Source organism: Rattus norvegicus, chromosome 9 (genome assembly GCF_036323735.1).
Source record: "Rattus norvegicus strain BN/NHsdMcwi chromosome 9, GRCr8, whole genome shotgun sequence".
In the NCBI taxonomy this organism is placed as follows: Eukaryota; Metazoa; Chordata; class Mammalia; order Rodentia; family Muridae; genus Rattus; species Rattus norvegicus.
This window is the reverse complement of record NC_086027.1, coordinates 21,786,946-21,806,501: the sequence shown is the minus strand read 5'-3', so window position 1 is coordinate 21,806,501 and position 19,556 is coordinate 21,786,946. Positions and strand designations below refer to the sequence as shown.

Below are 19,556 nucleotides of genomic sequence, written 5' to 3'. Positions count from 1 at the left end.
CGCCCTGCAGTTCTCGAACTTCAGTTCTGGGGCGGGTTAGTCACCAGAGCAGCTGCCAGCTCAGTGGCATTGGATTTCTTCAGATGCTTGGCTGAGAAGCCAGAACCTTAAGGGTGGCCCCTTTGCCTCCGCCCCTCTATCGTAGTCGCCAGAAATAGTACACGTTTAGAGGTTTTATGTTTTATAAAGTCAGAGCTGGCTGAGCTTCAGGGGTACAGCAACAGCTCAAGGAAGGGTGAAGCTGTCTGTTGGTCCCCACCACCGCGAGTTGGGGAGGGGGTTTCATGCCAACAGCTGAGGCTCCTCGCAGCTCCCGGGCGATGCTCAAGCAGGGAGAGGGTGGTCACGGGGAGAGGGAAGCTCCTGAGGCTCCGACACTGCTGGCTTCTTCTCCCCACTCCTGTCCCTTTTCAGCACAGCCTGGCTACCCAGCTGGCCTGGGGCAGAGCAAAGGCCCAGGAGCAGTGGAGGGAGGTGGATGGGGACAGAGCACCAAGGGAAGGGGCCCTCGGCCCAAGGGAGGAGGGAAATGGCCCTCCCCCCAACAACTCCCCACTGAATTCACAGCACAGAAAACACCTCTAGTCCATCAACTCCACGTGGAGGTATACTGAGTCCAGGGTCCAAAGGGGAAGGCAGGTGAGATGGGCAGGGGCAATGAAGACAAGAGCAGGCTCAGGAGGGGAGGCAGCAGAGACTTCTCCCTATCCGTGGGAGGAGACAATGGGGCGGCTGATATTGCTGTTGGTGGTCATGGCATTGAGCTCCCACCTGGAAAGGCCAACGATGGGCAGAGAAGACAGAAGAGGTGGTCTCTATGACAAACCCACAATTCTTTGGACAAAGCTATGAACACAGCAGCCCCTCCAATCTCCCACGGCTTCCTCTTCCTTACAGCCCCTTTGGGTTTAATCACCAGACCCCACCCACCACTACATCCACCACCACCTACTCAACCACCTCCAAGCTCTTCGGGATTTCCTGTTTATGTTTATACAGATTTCTGAGCCTAAGCGCCTGGTTTATGTGTACCCATTCCAATAAACACCCCAGCATCTCTCTCCTGCTCTGCAGATACCAGGCAAGCACTTCCCCTCCTCCCTACCAGTGCCCCTGTCTCTTGCTGTCCATTTCCCTTATGTTAAGGCCCTGATTCAGACTTCCTATTCTCCCTAAACTTCGGGGCCTAAAGACTTTCCCATCCACCCCACCAAATTAAATTATGCTTTGCACAATACTTCCACTTTATAAAGACTTACGAAAGCCCTCTGTTACTAAGACACTAAGTCGGGTACTCATGGGATTTATCAGTTCAGCCTGCATCCTGTGCCACCAAAGCACACAGATACCTTAGCAAGCAAGAATTAAAGCAACCTGGTTCAAAGAGGAAGGACTGCCTCAGAACGATCAAAAGGAGGGCACGGTGCATGGAGTGACATTTGGGACTCGGTTTGAACTCAATACTTAAATTAACAGTCAAGAAATAGCAACCTTGGGTTGGAGAGATGACTCAGTGGTTAAGAGCACTGACTGCTCTTCCAGAGGTCCTGAGTTCAAATCCCAGCAACCACATGGTGGCTCACAACCATCTGTAATGAGATCTGATGCCCTCTTCTGGTGTGTCTGAAGACAGCTACAGTGTACTCATATACATTAAATAATATTTTTTTAAAAAATCAGAAATACCAAGTCATGTACTTATATAAATAAATCTTGAAATTTAGTCAGACACTCTCTAAAATACATCACTAAAAAAAAACAAAACAAAGCAAACAAAACTGCACAAGGAAGCAGAGCTTCTGAGCATGGCTCAGACTGTTTTCTCAGAGTTGACAGTTGTCACGTGATGGCTGCACCTTTATCTCCTTGTTCCTCACAAAAATCCCATCTCCAGCAGACAGGAATGTCTGCTAATCAGGTCACACCTGTGCAGGCCACGCCCCCTCAACAACCTCTCCTCCACAAGCACCTGCCATACCTGATGTCATGGGGCAAACAGGACTGGTCCAGGTTGTACTGAATCACGGCCAGTTTGCAGAGAGTCTTCAGACTAGGACCTTTAGTGGAGGAGTTGGAGGACAGTCAGAGCAGGAAAGGTCCCATCCTGGTCACCACCCAGAGACAGAACCTGACAGTAGAGGCACCTCAGAAAGAAGTACTCACTGAAGTCCAAGATGTGTAAGTCAGAATGATCGATGAGGTCAAATTCATCCCCGAGGCCTTCCTCGGGAGAGGGGCTGGAGGGACGAAAAGAGGAAGAAGTGGGTGCTGGACCTACCCTCAGACCCTCACTAAGAAACCACTGATGTTACAGACAGGCCCTTTCCCGAGTCCCGCTCCTAACCTGGTACCCCCAAAGAGGACAATCTTATCACCAACAATACAGCAACACTGGCGGCGGCGGGGACATGGCCCTTTCCCCTTCGGTTCAATCTTCTTCCACGTAAAGGACCCTAAAGAGGTTCCTAGAGGTTCAATACTTGACAAACCAAGATATCTACACACACCACTCCAACCCGTCAAACCATTCTTTCCCTCCCACCTCAACTATTCCTGTCCCTCCCCTAAAGGAAACACTCTTTACCAGGATTAAACTTCCAGAGGTCATGGAAATGCCGATTCAGCCTTGCATTATAACCTCCAAAGATATACAGCTCTCCATTGTAGCCAACTGCAAGGGCAGAGATATGTCAGGAGAGGGTGGGGTTGCATGGGGCATTCACCAAAACAGTAACAGGCACTCACAGGCTGAATGGCTTCTGCGCCCCTCAGGCAGCACCGGCGTGTGAGGACAGTCGAGCCAGGCCTCGGTTCTGGTATCAAAGACTCGAATTCGATTGCAGTAGATCTCATTGTTGGAATGAAATGGCCCAAAGCGATCAGCACGGCCCCCGAAGACATACATGTGATTGCCCAGCATTGTGGCTGAGTGGAAGTCCCTCCATCGTGCAGGATTGCCCTAGCCAAGAACAGAGAGATGGGGAAAGGGGTCAGCATGGGCTCGGGCAGGGGAAACTAATTGAGCTTCCTAGGATTTCAGCCAAGGATGGGGAAAAGACAGACCAAAGAACAGACCTTTGTACAAACAAGGGTCCATGTCATGGTGCTGGTATCCAGCTTGTGGATGTCATTGGAAAAGCAGTCGGCCTGAGCAATGGAAGGTAGAAAACGGAAATCAATGGTTACTCTGGGACCCTCCTTCCTGCCACTTAAACACTATCAATGGTTCCTCTGGCTACGACCCTCTATCCTGCCACTTAAACACTATCAATGGTTCCTCTGGCTACGGCCCTCTATCCTGCCACTTAAACACTATCAATGGTTACTCTGGCTATGACCCTCTATCCTGCCACTTAAAAGCCTCCTATTCCACCATGCTAAATTTTTCTCTTTTTTCTTCTTTTTGATGTAAAACTAGTTTTTTCCAGACTTACCAGCTGTTCATATCCCCCAAAAATGTACATGATCTTGCCCAGGACACAAGCTGAATGTCCATCCCGGGCCCCAGGAACTGTTCCTGACACTCGGGGTGTGGACCACTTGTGAGTATCTTTTGAAAGAGTTAAGAGAATGACACAAGTCAGCAGACATATCCATCTCAATCGGGCCTTCCCTTCTCCAGCACTCCCCACAACAACCCCTTTCCCAGGCCCAAGGCGTCATTTGAGATCCATACTCACTGACATCAAAGGCATAGAGTACGTTGCAGGCCCCTTCGGTGTCATTACGCCCACCCCAAAGGAAAACCGTGTCATCAATGAGGACGGTCGAGTGTCCATACCGCATATAGGGCACAACAGGAGCTTGCCCTCGGACAGCAGGCCTCACTGGGGGCAGCTTTGTCCAACGCAAGGACACTGTGGACACAGCTCTGCTCAGCCCTGGGAACCTCCTCTGAGGCTGCCACCATGTCCCAAAGCAAACATTCTTACCCAACCCCTTTGCCACACATACAGACAACCACTGAACTTCATTTAGGTGCCCACGACCTCCCCCAATACAGGGACTCCAGAAAGGTGGGAGGACTGGCTTACCAGCATTGAAAATGTGCACATCTATCTGCCGTAGTGTTTCGTAGTCTTCACCAGAACAGTAACCCCCGAAGGAGTATACTCGGTGCCCAACAGCCACTGCAGCATGGTTCACCCTGCGTGGCCCGCCCTCCAGATGCACTGTCCACCGTAACATCCCCTGGGCCACAGGTTACATGAACATGCCCCCCCGGCACGGCCTGCTGCCTCTGCTACCTGTACACAAGTTAGGGCCACAGGTTCCTCAGATGAGGCTCTGTCCAGTTCCAATCTTTGCCTCTAAGTGCCACCCCAGTGGCCCTCCCAAACCACCCCTCTACAGGAACACTAGTCACAGCTCAGGTGGCTGGCCCTGCCCCAGGAGAGCTGCAGAGGTCAAGGAGCTAGCCCTGGCCCTGTGTTCTCCCACAGTGAAGGGTGGGGCCACCTTAACCTGACTGCCAGCTCAGAATCATGGTGATCATGACTGCCCCCCTGCTCCTGCCAACTCCACCCCATTCCTGGCTTGGAACAGCTCCAAGCCCCCCAGTCTCCAAACCCCTTTCCCATACTGGGTGTGCTCTTGCTTCTGGCTCTGTTTACTGCCACCTCTCTAAGAATTTCCCTCCATCTCTTAAAGGTAGGGATCTCAAAATACTCACAGCTATTAATAGCCCAGCCAGCCACAGACGGTCCACTGAAAGCTGGCATGGGTGCTTTAAAGTTAAAAAAAAAAAGCTTCTAGGCTTTTAGGGTGGATCAGTGTCCCTACCTAGGACAGAGAACTCCATGTAACCATGGTTGATTAGCCCCTCACAGGTCGTTCTTGTCAGCTGATCCGTTGTCCCGGGGGTCACCCAGGGTGTCTACAGGCACGAGGAGTTCCTTTGACAGCTGTGGCTCGTATGCTGCCAGGACTAGAAACTTAAGCCAGAAAGGTATGTGTATACTGGGAGTTGGGGGTAGGGAAGAGTTCTTTCAACTTCCCCAACCCTACTACTGTTAGAGAACAGGCCACTTCCAGCAGCCCTTCCCCTGTTTGGGTCTCTAAAGGAGGGATGGGGTGAAGGTGTAGACCGAAATGCCTTTGGGCAGGACAAGAGAAACCCCGAGCATGAGAGCAGTTGTGGCCTCTTAAAGACACCCTACCAGCCTAGTGACAATGGGTACATTTGAGAGTTCTTTCAGGTAAATCTTTTTGCAATTAGTGATGCCTTTGCCAGGAGACATGTGCTAGATTTGAGTGATCTGCCTCCTGTTCAAAAAAGCTTTGGCAGAGAGGAGAAACCTCAGGGGTAGGGGAGACACCTCAAGCACAGGAAGTCCCCTTAAAGAGGACAGATAAGGCTTTCACCCAACTTCCCCCAACCCTACACTGTATGCTTTAAATAGCCATCTCTCTCAACTTGAAATAGCAGTCAAAAGTTAAACTCTCACTTCACTACTCCTGCTCTTAGGTCTGCTTCTCAGAGAAAGGGGATTGAAAGCTTTAAGAATCCAAGTCCCCAGGCAGGTGTGGTGGGGCATGGAGGCAGGGGGATGTCTGTGTTAATCAAGGCCAGCCACACAGGTCTATACAGTAAGTTCCAAATCAGAGCTACAAGACCCTGTCTTAAAACAAAATAGGAAAGAATGTGATGGAGTGGAGTCTATTATCTCCCTTCATAGCCTTTACTCTCCCTTGAAGGTAAGTGCAATAACACGAAAACGCACAAAGATGAGTCTACTATCCCAGGGAGAGGCGAATAAAGAATCCCATCGTCTTCATTGGGATAACTCAAAGGCAGGGGGTTAAACGATACCTCTGGGTCTCCAGCATTTTTCTACCACTAGGCCATTTTCAACCGCCAGCCCCTTGGTGTACACGTCCCTTCCCTGCCACTTTCAACCCACCGCTGGCGTCCCTTCCCTTCTTAATCTCCCCAGAGCCTTGCAGTTCCTTGTTTTTCCTTCTCCCACCATTCCAAGGTCCACATCGGGACCCTCTAACTCGTCTACGTCCACGAAGGGGAAAAAGCCCTTCATTATCCCCTTCCAACCATAACTGTGCTCTCTGAATATGACTGGACCCCTGATTTATTCCACCTTTCTCAGTCGCCCCTCCCCCACAACGCCAGACACTGCCCCCTCCCCCTGCCATTATGCTCAGCTTCCTGATTCTCTTCAGAACCCACTCGTCCAGTTCTTTCAGCGCTTCCTCCAGCCACCAGGTCTCTCCCACCCGTCTCCAGGCTATTTTCCCCAAACCTTTCTCGGCCCATTAACACTCCTCTTTCCCAGCATCCCTCTAGCTCCTCCCCACCCCCATCTCATCCTTCTTGTCCCCTCCCCCGCGACCCCAGCGGGAGGCAATGGGCGTCGCCAGCCCCTCCAATCTTCCTCATCCCTCAACCCATCCCAGGCTACCTGCCAGGCCGGGCCGGGGTGGGGCCGCGGGTCCTCGCGCTGCCAGCAGCCTAGAACCCGTTGCCCGCCAACCGATTCCTCGGTCCCCAACGAGATAAACACTGCCAGACTTCGTCCTTCCGGCGAGCAGCGAGACGCGCACGTGCAGTGAGAACTCTGGGCCCGACAGCTTTAGGGATTTGTAGTCCAGAAATTACCTCAGGCTCCAAAGAGGGGGGAGTGGGCGTGACCTGTTGTGCGCATGCGCATAAGACCAGAACATGCCGTGCGCCTAAGGGTCACTGGGTAATGTAGTTCTTTGTGGTCCGGGCAGGGGACGGCGGAGGCGGGGCAATCGTCCTCGCTTGCGTCAGTCTCGGGCACGGGGCGGGGCTGGAGGACTAGAGAGCCCCAGCACGTCCTGCCCCGCCGGAAGTGAAGGTGCGGGTCCGGCTGTGGGCTCTGAGAGGGTGAGGCGCGAGGAAAACCAACGCCGAGAATCAGTGGGGGCGGGTAGGGGACGCTGTAGCTGGGGCCACTGAAGGGGAGCCCTGGGACTGAAGGTTTTTTTTGTCAGGCGGTACTGCACTCCCCCGGAATAGAGGGGCTAAGGGGCGGGGACGCGCTATCGCGGGTAGTCTAGGGACCTAGCGGTGGAGGGGCGTGGCGTGAGTGGGCGAGGTTCTGGGAAGGGTCTCACAGGAAGAGGTGAAGCCCTCCGGTTGTCTGTTTATTTAGGAATCGGGCGAGTTAAAGACTAGTGTGCTCCAGTTCAATATGAGAACCCAAACTTAAGACGGGGAGGCGCGAGAGACAGAGGGGAGGAAGATGCAAGACCCGCGAGAAGGAAGTGGGTGGTCTGAACGTGAAAGGAGACCTGATCTCACCCAGTCCCTATCCTGCCTTTCTGTCTTTGCAGCCCCTGCCCGGATGGCAGCAGTAGTTCTAGGGGGAGACACCATGGGCCCTGAGCGTATCTTCCCCAATCAGACTGAGGACTTAGGGCCACATCAGGGCCCTACAGAAGGAACTGGGGATTGGAGCAGTGAAGAACCCGAGGAAGAGCAGGAGGAAACAGGAGCAGGCCCAGCAGGCTACTCATACCAGCCCCTCAATCAAGACCCTGAACAAGAAGAGGTGGAACTGGCACCAGTGGGTGAGGGCGAAGATGGAGCTGCTGACATCCAAGATCGGATCCAGGTATGGTAGAGGGAGTTGTTACTAAGCAGGTGAAACGGAGTGTACCAAAAGCTGGACCCATTATCTCCTCTGGTTCTGCAGGCCCTGGGGCTTCACTTACCAGACCCACCATTGGAGAGTGAGGATGAAGATGAGGAGGGAGCTGCAGCATTGAGCAGCCACAGCTCCATCCCCATGGACCCAGGTAAAACAAAAACCAAAACTCATTCTTTCATTTAGGAATAATCATGAAGAAAAGGGATTGGCTTAGAACCAGTAAGAACTGGGCATGGTGGTAGACACCTTTAATCCCAGAATCATGAGGCAGAGGCAAGAGGCAGGTTGGTCTCTGAGTTTGAGGCCATCTGGGTCTACAGATCAAATTCTACAAAGAGAAGTCTTATCTTGAAAAAAAAAAAAACAAATACAACCCCCACCTCCACTCCCACCCCCACCCCCAAAAAACAGATCACTTTATTCCTAAGAAGGACTTTGTTAACTGAAATTTTGTGGACTTCAGAATCTAAGTGAAATGCTATTCCACTGGATTTGGGACTGGGTAGCTGTGGCAGTAACGTGGACCTGGCTGCGTTGGTCCCAGCTGACTCAGGAGCTGGTCCGCACTCCCTGACCAGCCTGTGCTGTGCTTTCAGAACATGTGGAGCTGGTGAAGAGGACGATGGCTGGAGTGAGCCTGCCTGCGCCAGGGGTTCCCGCCTGGGCTCGGGAGATATCAGATGCTCAGTGGGAAGATGTGGTGCAGAAAGCCCTCCAAGCCCGGCAGGCATCCCCTGCCTGGAAGTGACCACTCAGAGAGCTAGCTGCCTTACCTCCCTGCATTCCAGGCCCGGACCAGCACAGGACTAACAGTTCTGGTTTTAACATCCACCTTCTTCCCATGTCCTTTTTCACACCAAGGCAAGTCAGACCTCTCAGAGACCCACTTTATTCAGTTCTGTACATATGGGGACATTGGCCCAAGCCCAGCCCACCTTAGCCTGTATCACTCTGTGGAGAATAAAGCACCCTATGTACACAGCCAAACGCCGTGCTGCCTGTGCCCCTGAATCCTGGTCCAGCCCTCCCCAGTCTATTGTGTTTCTGAGTGCCCAAAGGGTACAGGTGAGGACCTGCCCAGCATCAGCAAAAACAAGGAAATAAATAGGCACTCCAGGGAGCCATGCTTAGAGCACTGCTCCTGCTGCTCCTCTATAGCTCTGGGAACCAAGAGCAGGGAAAGCAGTCAGCCACAGGGTGGTCCCTTCAACTGTGATCCCAGGACTACTGCTTGCCAGAGAGGGCAAGGCAGATGGCTCATTCTCCCTGCTTGGCACACCGGGCCCTGTAGTCATCTAGTGTCCATAACATACTAGTTTGTCCGTCTGTGTTGTCTTGTTTAGGCATAGGATAAAAAGGACCACACTCCCCCTGCCTGCATAAAGCTAGGCCTGGGGCCTACTTGTGCTGCTCAGGATGGGTCCCCCCAGCTCTTCACGCCAGGGGCCTGCGGAGCTTAACATGACTTTGGTGGCACTCTCCTGCTGTACCCTGCAGGAAGAGGAGAGACACCTCAACTTCAGATGAGGATGAAGGGGAGAGGAGAGGAACATGTGATTCCTGTGTGTATTTCTCAGAACAGTTTCAGGTAGCTGTGGGGTTAGGAGCAGGGGGACAGGCACCCCCAGGTTGTCTAAGCACTGAGCACTCAGTGCTCAGCCTGTCTGTACTAGCCACAGGGAGGCATGAACACAGTTAGGGGAGAAGAGGGAGCACGCCGGGCATCCCTGCTTCCAGTGCCTGCATCCTAGAGTAGCCAGAGAGGTGCTGTTTTGCCCCAGGTCAGCCAATAAGGAGCAGAGGGTGAAGGGCTGGGCTGCACCCCAGGGCTGAGTGGGCGATAACCCTGTGGGAAGGTGAAGGGGTCAGAGAGCCTCCTGGCTGGCAGTTAGAAACTCTTCTGCCCGCTTGTGTGCCTCCAGTGCCTTGATGGTGTACACATCCTGTGGCAGCTCTGACTTCCTCCGGAGCAGCACTTTATCCTTCTTGATGTCCTTCAGCATCTGTGTTCAGAGAGACCAGGAGTGGGGACCACAGTTCCCAAGAGATGCTTTTCCTCCTTTCTTTTCTGCTGGCTGTCTCTCCCCCTCCCACCTCCCCATCATTGCTGTCCCAGCCTGACTCTTGCCCCTGGTGCCCTCTCACCTGCACTGCTTCTGTTTCCACCGTCCTTTTCAGGAGCTGGATGTCCTCTGCTGTGGGGGTCTCTGTCTCCATGGAATACACAGGGGGCAGCGGTGGAGGAGCTCGAAACATAGGGTACTGAGAGGGCAAGGTATGGACAGACGGTGAGAAGCCCCTCTTGTGGGCCTATCTGCCTCACCCTTCCTCCAAAGCCTCTTCCGTGACCTCAGGGCAGGAGCATAAAGCCTCACCTGGGGATTGAGCCGGGCCAGCTCCTCAATCTTCTGCCACATCTCCTCTCTCTCCTTCATTCGGAACCGGCCCCTAAGGGAGGAGCAGTGGATGGGATTAGGGCCAGTGAGCTGAGGCAGAAGGTAACAGTCCTCTCAGGAGAGAGATACTCACTTCTGCTTCTCGGCCTTGTACTGTTGTGTACAATCATCAAACAGCTTCTGGTTCATCTCCATGAAGAGCTTCAGGGCATTGTAGATGAGTCCATGGATTGTCCTGCCACCCAGGGAAAGACAGAGTTCAGGAGGCCAGGCCTGCCATCGGTGCCACAGCCCAGTCCGCTTGTTCCCCGGTGTCTTCTTTTTCTTGTTCCCGACTGATGGTCTTTACATATACTGGCCCACGTGCCTAACCCCTCCTTGCTGCACATTCCGTGGCCTCCCAGTAACATGGAGGACGGTCAGTAACACACTAAGTCTGCTTTCAGCAGGAAAGCCTTTTACAAGTAGGACTCAGTTTCGTTTTTTAAGCATCTCACATAGTCCGCCCCACCCCCCAGGACCTCTCCAGAGCTGTGTGGGGTGATCCAGGTCCCTGTGTGGTACTCTGAGGAGGTCTCATTAGCACCTTTCCCTGCCAGTCAACCTCGAGGTGAGGTCCTACACTGAGTATCTGGTGGACGCCAGCTCTGCTTGCTGTGTGCCCACGGGGGATCCATGCCTCGAGCTCTTCTGTACCCTCAGTGTGCAATATCCACATCCCACCATCAGTGCTACCCCAGTGCATACTTGTTCCAGTGGCTTTTGGAGTTCCTGTAGAGCGCAGGAAACATGATGGGGAGGACACGGGCAGCATTGTCACTGATCAGGCTCATGATGTACTCATTGTTCCAGTAGTACAGGGCACGCTCTGCCACCTGGCAGGGACAGTTGAGGTCAGTGGGCACTCCCCGCACTCCTCAAGACCTGCTCTGCCACATCTGGGAGTCAGTGAGTCTGGACTTACCTGGAAATGGGGGCTGGAGACACATTTGGCGAGCTGGCGGAAGAGCGGCTCCATGACTTTGCTGAACTCCGAGGGTTCAATGACATCCAGAATCTCCTCTAGCTCATTCAGAAACATCACCTCCTTGGGGCTGTGGGTCTTAGGCCAAAATTTGAGAAGTCCCACAATCACCTGTGAAGATGACACGAGGCTAAAATTCCTAACCCTGCTCAGTTCTCTGGGAAGCCCTTTTGTTGCCTTTCCCCTTGCTAACCACACGTCTTCTCAGGCTTGGACCTGTTTTCCAAGGATACAGGTTTTGTTTCCCTTCAGAGAAAGCCACACTGCTCAGGCCTCCTGAGCATCCACTTAGAGCATTACTTGGTAGTTACTGACTAGAGCTAGGGGAGTGGCTCAGTGATAAAGCCCTTCCCTGAGATGTACAAGGGCCAATACCACAAAAACGACAGAAACAAAACCAACAGGTAGCAATAGGCAAGCATCGCTGATGAGTGGAACCCAGAAGGGAAATTACCGGCTCAGTGAGACTGCTCTCTTTCTCCAGGAACTGTACCACACAGTATGCCAGCTGCAAAAGGTTGGGGGTACAAGTGAAAGTCAGCTCTCAGTGACAAGATTGGCAGATACAGGAGGTACAGAAGATTTACCACAATCACTCCTTTATGCTGACAGGGATTCCCCACCCACCCCTTGGTCTCCGATGCTCAGGTGAGGGGTCCTCAGAGGAAGGTGGCTCACCTGAGGGTGGTACACACTCAGGGACTTGACTTTGTGAAGTGGAAGCAGGACGCGGATGAGAAACATCTTGTGCTCTTCCTTAAGGGGCAAGGCAAAGCCATTGATGATGCTAGAAGTCAAAGGGCGTGCGTCTTTAGGACCACGGGCTAACGTGGGAATTGAGGGCCCGTCCCATCTCCCGTGGCATCCCACTGCCCACTGACCTGCCGAGGATCTCCAGGAGCTCAGCAATGCCATTGTGATGCTCAGTCTCATAAATGAACCTAAGGGAAGAAGGCCATCTTGACACCACCCCTCCAGCATGCTGCAGTCTTCCCTGCCTTCCTGCTCCCATCCCACCTCCGCAGGGCTGTGCTGTGCTGTGCTCCCAAGCCTGGCCTCATCGCCTCACCTGTAGAAGATGTGGTTGATCTGCCTACGGATATAAGCCCGGAGCCCCAAAAACTTGCCATAGATGCGATGCAAAATGGTCTTAAGAAAATCCCGCTCTCGAGGGTCTTCGCTATCGAAAAGGTCCAGGAGCTGGGGGCAGGAGGGTCAGAAAGGCAGGGATGAGGTAGCAGTCAGGGAAGGCATGGGCTGGGGTCACAAGGTGCTCTGGGGAATGGCGTCAGGTCTCAGAGTGAGTTTATCATCTAGCTCCTCCATTGTGCTCTGGGTGTGCCTGTTTACACCCAGAGTGGAGGGACATACTTGCTTGCTTTTTTCCTCCAGTTACACTAGAAGGTAAAAAAAGCTCTTTGGGAGCTTTGTACCAGACAGAGCTGAACTCCCAGTATAATCAGAATGAGGGAAGCAGCAGGCAGGACACGGGTGAAGGCGTGTGAGACTACAGTTCAGGGGAAGGGCAGGAGCTCAGACTCACAGCAAGTACAAACTTCTGGTCAATGTACTTCTTGGCTATATTCGGCTGGAAATCTGGAGATTCCAAGAAACGTAAGAAAAACTCATACACAAGCTGTGGAGGAAAAGAGGCTCACTGAGGCATGACCCAAGGACAGGGAGATGCCCCTTGCTACAGGCTGAGTGACCCTGTTTCCTACAGTCAGACCCAGCCAATCCCTTTGTCCTGGTACCTGGAGATGTGGCCAGGCCGCTTCCAAGGTAGGCTCATCTTCCTCAGGGTCAAACTCGGCTCCTGTGGGATTCGATGAAGGAGGCAGCGTCCGGAAGAGATTCACTGAAAACTGAGGCGTGAGCCCAACTTAGAACACTGTCTAGGCTTCCCCGGGCCTCCCCCTGCCCTCTGTTTCCTTTCCCTGTGCCCACCATGGTGACAGCCTCGGGGTAGATGGCCTCGGTGACAACGTCACGGCTGTGGGTGATATACTCCACCATCTCATTGAGTCCTGCCCGCTTCACCTCTTTGAATTTGAGGTCACTGAGTGGGTCTGACACGAAGTCAAAGAGGACACAGCACTGGCGTAGCTTCTGGATGAACAGCTCCTCACGTTCCTGGGTTGGCGAATCTGTGGAGGTCGCAGCAGTCAGGTGCACGTCCTAATTGCTCCTGAAGACTTCCCTCCCCACCCTGACCCCGTTCTGCTTCCAGGCACCTCACAGTGGCACCTCTTACGACTAGAGTACACCTTTTCCCCAAAGACACTCCTAAACCAAAGCTCACAGCCCAGTCCACCGGTCCCTGGCTGGCTGTGAGTACCTTTCAAGGCAGGAAGTTTCTGTAGCTCCCGGTTCTTGCTGAGGTTGAAGCGGGAGGAGCTTTGGCGTCGTTCTTTCTTGACAATCTGGGGTCCCCCTGAGTACTTGATTTTGCTGAGTTGCGTTGGGGGTGGTGTGCTGTTACTAGGTCGCTTGTTGGATGATGGTGGCTGAGGCTGGGGCTGGGGCTGCGCCTGGACATAAAAGTAATTTGTTGAAGCTGGCTCTCCATGAGATGCCCTCTACCCTGACCTTGACCATGTACCACCCCTAGCCTAGTTACCCTTGGAGAGGCACTGAGCTGTCCCTGCCCAGAGACAGGCCAGGGACAGAGATAACTACCATAAAGATCCAGGAGGCCTATCACGTGTCAACAGCTTTTAGTTCACATCACAAGGAGGCACAAGTAATGGGACAGATGCTGACAGAAATCAGAACAGTAGTTAACAGGGCTGAAGGTTAGCCTAGTGGTAGATCAATCCTGAGGATGGGAGAAGACAGCCAGCCTGGGTGGAAGAGCTGACTGAGAGGAGGCATCAGACTTCTTCTCAGCAGTGGGAGCACTGCCTTGAGGGCACTTGGGATGAAGCACTGTGTGTGATCTACCTAACAAGTCACTGGACACACCTCACATTACCCAATGTTCTACACCCTACAATTTAAAATTTAGTAAAAGAAATTTCTTCTCGAGTCATAGCACCTTGCCAGAAATTTAGTTTAATAAAAATCCTGTTTTGTTTTGTTTTAGAAAAAGGAGCCTGGGACTAGATAAATGTCTCAGTGCTTCGGAGCATGCACCGCTCTCACAGAAGACCTGGGTGGGTTCCCTGCACTCACACTAGACTGCACACAACCTGCAACTCCAGTTCAAAGGACCTAATGCTCTCCTCTGGCCTACACAGGCATCTCCATACTTCTGTCAGCCAACAGACAGACAGACACGTGCGTGCGTGCATAAGTGTGTGCGTACACATACATACAGTAATAAAAGGTTTAATTAAGTCAGGCATGGTGGTGCATGCCTTTAATCCTAGCACTTGGGAGGCAGAAGCATGAGTTCAAGGCCATCCAGAGCTACATAGTGATGAGACCTTGTCTCGAAAAAAGAAAAAGGGAAAGTAAAGGAGGCGGTGAGCTGGCCGGACTGGTGGCTCAGCAGTTAAGAGCACTGGCTGCTCATCCAGGGAAGCCCAGTTTGATGCCCAGCACCCACACAGCAGCAGGCAAATGCCTATAACTCCAGTCCTGGGTCTAATGCCCTCTTGTGGCCTCCAAGGACACCAAGAATGCCTGTGGTGCACATACACAGCTACATGCAGACAAAGCATGCACAGAAAGACAGTCTTTTTTCCTTGTTTTTTTTTTTGGGGGGGGTGTTTTTTGTTTGGTTTTTTTTTAAGACAATGTTTCTCTGTAGCCCTGCCTATCCTGGCCAAAAATCATAAATCTTTAAAAGCAAAAACAAAAAAACCTGGGTATTCTGCACACTTGTTAATTCCAGAATTAGGGAGATGGAATCACAAGGATCAGTAGTTCCCAAGCCAGTCTGGACTGCAGAGCAAGACCCTGGCTTTTTTTTTTAACAAAGATTTATTTATTTATTATATAGAAGTACACTGTCACTGTCTTCAGACACACCAGAAGAGGGCATCAGATCCCATTACAGATGGTTGCGAGCCACCATGTGGTTGCTGGGAATTGAACTCAGGGCCTCTGGAAGAGCAGTCAGTGCTCTTAACCACTGAGCCATCTCTCTAGCCCAAGACCCTGGTTTAAAACAACAAAAGCCCAGTAAACTAAGGGAGCTTGGTGGCACACACCTGTAAGCCAGCTGTGAAGAAGGCAAAGAAAGGTGACAACAGCTGAGACCCTGACTCAAAGTTAAGATGTCGGCACATAGCTCTGTGGCAGAGTATCTGTCTAGCCCGAGGTCACCAGGACAGCAAAGTGAATGAATGAATAAAAATGAAAAATTACGGGGTTGGGGATTTAGCTCAGTGGTAGAGCGCTTGCCTAGCAAGCACAAGGCCCTGGGTTCAGTCCTCAACTCCAGAAAAAAAAAAAGAAAAGAAAAATTATGTGACGCCTGTGTTCTGTCTGGACACAGGAGAATGCAAGGGAACTGAATCCAGTAGAGAGGCCTGTGGCTCGAGTGTGGCTTGTTAGCACTTTGGTCATCTGGTGCTCTCTGCTTCAAACAACCCTAGAAAGCTCGTTTGACTGGAGTGGGTTTGACCAGGTAACAAAAGGAAAGGAACAGAATAGGCACCATACACTCCTGTTGTGACCAGCAACCAGCCAGTGTCATTTTAGACAATGCAAGGTGCCCTGGACTCTGGGGAATCTCTTTCTACAAGGCCAGGCCTTGAGGGAAGGGAGGAGGTGGGAAGTCAGTGGGTTTGAAAGTTTAGACTCCTGCTCAGCCCTTGTAGCACACCTCCGTCCCTGCCTTAGGACAGCCTCTCATCTGTGGAGCTCAATGTTAAGAACACACTAGAGAACACCACTGGGAGGTGGTGGCGCACGTTTTTCATCCAGCACTTGGGAGGCAGAGACAGGCAGATCTCTGAATTCATGGGCAGCCTGGTCTACAGAGCGATTCCCGGACAGCCAGGGTTACCCAGAGAAACCCTGTCTTGAAAACAAAGAACACACTAAGCCTAGCTGGCTTGCTTACACCTGTAATCCATATCCGCAGTATTTAGGAGGCTGAGGTAGGAGGATGGCCATAGTTCTAGGCCAGCCTGGGCTAACAGTGACACCCTGTTTTCAAAAAACTGTAATGAAGAGACGGCTCAGTGGTTAAGAGTACTTACAACTTTTTTAAATTTTAATTATGGCATTTGTGCTGCACGTATGTTTGGGTGAAGGTGTTGGATGTCCTGGAACAGGAGTTGCAGATAGGTGTAAGCTGCCATGTACGTTCTGAGGAACGAACTGGGGCCTCTGAAGAGCAGTCAGTGCTCTTAACACTGAGTCACCTCTCCAGCCCACGAACTCTTACGGCTCCTCTATCAGAATGCAGAGCGCTGGAATCTTAGCACTCACACCAGGCAGCTCACAAATGCCTATCTTGGAACTCTATCTCGTTCCAAGGCATCCGAAACCCTCCTTTTTTTTTTTTTTTTAAAGATGTATTTATTTATTATGTATAAGTACACTGTAGCTGTCTTCAGACACACCAGAAGAGGGCATCAGATCTCATTACAGATGGTTGTGAGCCACCATGTGGTTGCTGCGATTTGAACTCATGACCTCTGGAAGAGCAGTCAGTGCTCTTAACCGCTGAGCCATCTCTCCAGCCCCCGAAACCCTCCTTCTAGCCTCCGTACATAAATACGCAACATTCATGCATGTACATGCACACGCAGGCACATACAAACAGAGCAGATTCAGCCCCCAGCCTGGAACTTATGAACAGAGTTACAGTTTCCTCACCTGTGAGATGCACAGAGCCCGCTGATCTCACAGGCTATGGTGAGATGACCGAGCACAGACAAAGCCGATGGATCTCACAGGCTATGGTGAGATGAACGAGCACAGAGCCGATGGATCTCACAGGCTATGGTGAGAACAGAGGTAAGCAGCTCCTGGCACACATGGCTGCTTTGCTTTGTAAGGATCTGCTGCTCTTGCTGCTGCTACACCTGTTATCTCTATACCTCGGCCCTACCAGTGCACTCTGGAAACGCTGCCCTAAGCCAGCCCACTCAAATGCTCCTTTGATCACTGTCCCCTTTGTTTGAAAAGTCAGAGACCAGAAAGCCACTGGGTCTTTCAGTAATCCCTCCTCTCTAAAAAGCTGACTCAGCTCATCGTGGCCCTTTTGGGTTCACCTCAACCTCTGGTCTGTTCTACTGTCTTTGTGACCACTCACTCCCAGTGACACCTCTGGTTTAGTCTATCTTTTTAGTGCCCCCCCCCATCCCTGCCCTGATAAGGTTTCTTTGTGTAGCTTTGGCTGTGTTAGAACTCACTCTGTAGACCAGGCTGACCTTGAACTCATAGAGCTGCCTGGCTCTGCTTCCTGAGCCAAGGAACTAAAGGGCTGGTCACTGCCTGGCCCTGCAAGGCTCTTCTTTTTGTCTTTTTTTTTAAAGGTTTATTCATTTTATATATGTGAGTACACGGTCTCTGTCTTCAGACACACTAGAAGAGGGCATCAGATCTCATTATAGATGGTTGTGAGCCACCACGTGGTTGCTGGGATTTGAACTCAGGACCCAGGGAAGAACAGTCAGTGCTCTTAACCTCTGGGCCACCTCTCCAGCCCCCTACAAGGCTTTTCAATTGATCCTTCTGCCTCAGCTTCCAGCTAGGCATGCTTGGTTTATGTGTGTATCATCCCCGTCAACTAGAGCTGTGTTCTCCACCTTCCTGATGCCACCACCTGTTAACACAGTTCCTCCTGTGTGGTGACCCCAACCAGGACATTATTTCACTGCTACTTCATAGCTGTAGTTTTGCTACTGTTGTGAATCCTAATGTAAATGTTGGTGTTTTCGAGTGGTCTTAGGCAACCTCTATGAAACAGGTATTCTTCGGTACCCAGCCCCGAAAAAAAGAAAAGAAAAAAAAAAAAAAAAAAAAAAAGAAACAGGTATTCCACCCCAAAGGAGTCAAGACCCACAGGCTGAAAACCATTGAACTATAATGAATGTGAAAGCCAGGCAGGCCCTGGTTTGTAACCCTAGAAGTGGCATCATGAATGCTGGCTGAACAGGAACCATGCTTCCTCCATACCGGCTATCTCATTCTATCTCCACAGATGACCTTGGAGCAATCTGTGTTCTCAATCTGTGGGTTTGACCCCCTTGAGGGTCAAATGACTTCTTCAAAGGGGTCACAGATCAGATTTTTACATTATGATTCATTACAGTAGCAAAACTACAGTTACGGAGTCACAATGGAAATGATGTTCTGGTTGGGGTCCCCACACCATGAGATCTGTGGTAAAGGGTGGCGGCCTGAGGAAGGGTAAGAAAAAGTGATATAGAGCATGCTCTGTATAGCAGCAGCAACAGCAGAGTACAGGGAAAGAACACAGAAAGACAGACAGATGGAACTAAGGTTTCAAAAGTTACAGTCACATGGATTAAAAATAAAACATCCAGAGCCAGCCACACCTTGATGTCTAAGGGCCCTTCTACACTAGGTCTGCACCGCCGTGGCTTCTGTCCTAGGTCTGCACCGCCGTGGCTTCTGTCCTAGGTCTGCACCGCCGTGGCTTCTACACTAGGTCTGCACCGCCGTGGCTTCTACAGTAGGTCTGCACTGCTGTGGCTTCTACACTAGGTCTGCACTGCCGTGGCTTCTACACTAGGTCTGCACCGCCGTGGCTTCTACACTAGGTCTGCACCGCCGTGGCTTCTACACTAGGTCTGCACTGCTGTGGCTTCTGTCCTAGGTCTGCACTGCCGAGGCTTCTACACTAGGTCTGCACTGTCGTGGCTTCTACACTAGGTCTGCACCGCCGTGGCTTCTACACTAGGTCTGCACCGCCGTGGCTTCTACAGTAGGTCTGCACTGCTGTGGCTTCTGTCCTAGGTCTGCACTGCTGTGGCTTCTACACTAGGTCTACACCGCCATGGCTTCTACACTAGGTCTGCACCGCCGTGGCTTCTACAGTAGGTCTGCACTGCTGTGGCTTCTGTCCTAGGTCTGCACTGCCGTGGCTTCTGTCCTAGGTCTGCACCGCCGTGGCTTCTACACTAGGTCTGTACCGCCGTGGCTTCTGTCCTAGGTCTGCACCACCATGGCTTCTGTCCTAGGTCTGCACCGCCGTGGCTTCTACACTAGGTCTGCACTGCCGTGGCTTCTGTCCTAGGTCTGCACCGCCGTGGCTTCTACACTAGGTCTGCACCGCCATGGCTTCTACAGTAGGTCTGCACTGCTGTGGCTTCTGTCCTAGGTCTGCACTGCCGTGGCTTCTACACTAGGTCTGCACCGCCATGGCTTCTACACTAGGTCTGCACCGCCGTGGCTTCTACAGTAGGTCTGCACTGCTGTGGCTTCTGTCCTAGGTCTGCACTGCCGTGGCTTCTACACTAGGTCTGTACCGCCGTGGCTTCTGTCCTAGGTCTGCACCGCCGTGGCTTCTGTCCTAGGTCTGCACCGCCGTGGCTTCTACACTAGGTCTGCACTGCCGTGGCTTCTACACTAGATCTG

General features: G+C 52.0%; 3 protein-coding genes across 16 annotated transcripts in view; 1 reads left to right on the top strand and 2 right to left on the bottom strand.

Annotated features, from left to right (window-relative positions):
* Positions 1–164: 164 nt before the first annotated feature.
* Positions 165–6,632, bottom strand: Klhdc3 (kelch domain containing 3). Of its 4 annotated transcripts, NM_001012203.1 has the most exons (12): positions 6,417–6,497; positions 4,783–4,934; positions 4,035–4,247; positions 3,681–3,857; positions 3,435–3,550; positions 3,076–3,147; positions 2,746–2,959; positions 2,585–2,671; positions 2,345–2,453; positions 2,164–2,237; positions 1,979–2,057; positions 169–771 (listed from the first exon to the last, which is right to left on the bottom strand). In NM_001012203.1, exons 3-12 carry the CDS (start codon positions 4,186–4,188, stop codon positions 705–707), a joined length of 1,149 nt encoding a protein of 382 aa, NP_001012203.1. In that variant the 5' UTR covers positions 4,189–4,247; positions 4,783–4,934; positions 6,417–6,497; the 3' UTR covers positions 169–704. The 4 variants fall into 4 exon arrangements, with proteins under 4 accessions (XP_006244604.1, XP_038939750.1, XP_063123428.1 ...); XM_006244542.5 differs by lacking the exon at positions 4,783–4,934 and having other exon boundaries at positions 165–771; positions 6,417–6,632; XM_039083822.2 differs by lacking the exon at positions 4,783–4,934 and having other exon boundaries at positions 165–704; positions 6,417–6,570.
* Mea1 (male-enhanced antigen 1) lies at positions 4,809–8,618 on the top strand. Of its 7 annotated transcripts, none has more exons than XM_008766880.3 (4): positions 4,809–4,948; positions 7,315–7,595; positions 7,677–7,779; positions 8,228–8,618. In XM_008766880.3, exons 2-4 carry the CDS (start codon positions 7,326–7,328, stop codon positions 8,377–8,379), a joined length of 525 nt encoding a protein of 174 aa, XP_008765102.1. In that variant the 5' UTR covers positions 4,809–4,948; positions 7,315–7,325; the 3' UTR covers positions 8,380–8,618. The 7 variants fall into 7 exon arrangements, with proteins under 7 accessions (XP_008765102.1, XP_006244631.1, XP_006244629.1 ...); XM_006244569.5 differs by lacking the exon at positions 4,809–4,948 and adding an exon at positions 6,697–6,836; XM_006244567.5 differs by lacking the exon at positions 4,809–4,948 and adding an exon at positions 6,792–6,908.
* The window catches only part of Ppp2r5d (protein phosphatase 2, regulatory subunit B', delta), a 30,035-nt gene continuing 18,983 nt past the window's right edge, over positions 8,505–19,556 (bottom strand). For all 5 annotated transcript variants that reach the window (XM_063267359.1, XM_017596731.3, XM_001062510.8 and 2 more), the window contains 14 exons: positions 13,390–13,582; positions 12,999–13,198; positions 12,806–12,916; positions 12,595–12,687; positions 12,121–12,251; positions 11,933–11,992; positions 11,730–11,838; positions 11,506–11,559; positions 10,992–11,162; positions 10,775–10,902; positions 10,161–10,262; positions 10,007–10,079; positions 9,777–9,893; positions 8,505–9,634 (listed from right to left, as the gene is read on the bottom strand). In XM_063267359.1, the coding sequence (XP_063123429.1) occupies positions 9,497–9,634; positions 9,777–9,893; positions 10,007–10,079; positions 10,161–10,262; positions 10,775–10,902; positions 10,992–11,162; positions 11,506–11,559; positions 11,730–11,838; positions 11,933–11,992; positions 12,121–12,251; positions 12,595–12,687; positions 12,806–12,916; positions 12,999–13,198; positions 13,390–13,582 (1,680 nt within the window). In that variant the 3' untranslated portion in view covers positions 8,505–9,496. The remainder of the gene's footprint in view (positions 9,635–9,776; positions 9,894–10,006; positions 10,080–10,160; positions 10,263–10,774; positions 10,903–10,991; positions 11,163–11,505; positions 11,560–11,729; positions 11,839–11,932; positions 11,993–12,120; positions 12,252–12,594; positions 12,688–12,805; positions 12,917–12,998; positions 13,199–13,389; positions 13,583–19,556) is intronic.

Coding starts and splice junctions, on each gene's coding strand:
- Klhdc3 (XM_039083822.2), bottom strand. CDS start 4,188: ATGTTACGGTGGACAGTGCATCTGGAGGGCGGGCCACGCAGGGTGAAC. Junction 3,551..3,680: donor ACTCTATGCCTTTGATGTCA/GTGAGTATGGAT, acceptor CTCTTTCAAAAG/ATACTCACAAGTGGTCCACA. Junction 2,672..2,745: donor GCGCAGAAGCCATTCAGCCT/GTGAGTGCCTGT, acceptor CTGCCCTTGCAG/TTGGCTACAATGGAGAGCTG.
- Mea1 (XM_008766880.3), top strand. CDS start 7,326: ATGGCAGCAGTAGTTCTAGGGGGAGACACCATGGGCCCTGAGCGTATC. Junction 7,596..7,676: donor ACATCCAAGATCGGATCCAG/GTATGGTAGAGG, acceptor CTGGTTCTGCAG/GCCCTGGGGCTTCACTTACC. Junction 7,780..8,227: donor CTCCATCCCCATGGACCCAG/GTAAAACAAAAA, acceptor CTGTGCTTTCAG/AACATGTGGAGCTGGTGAAG.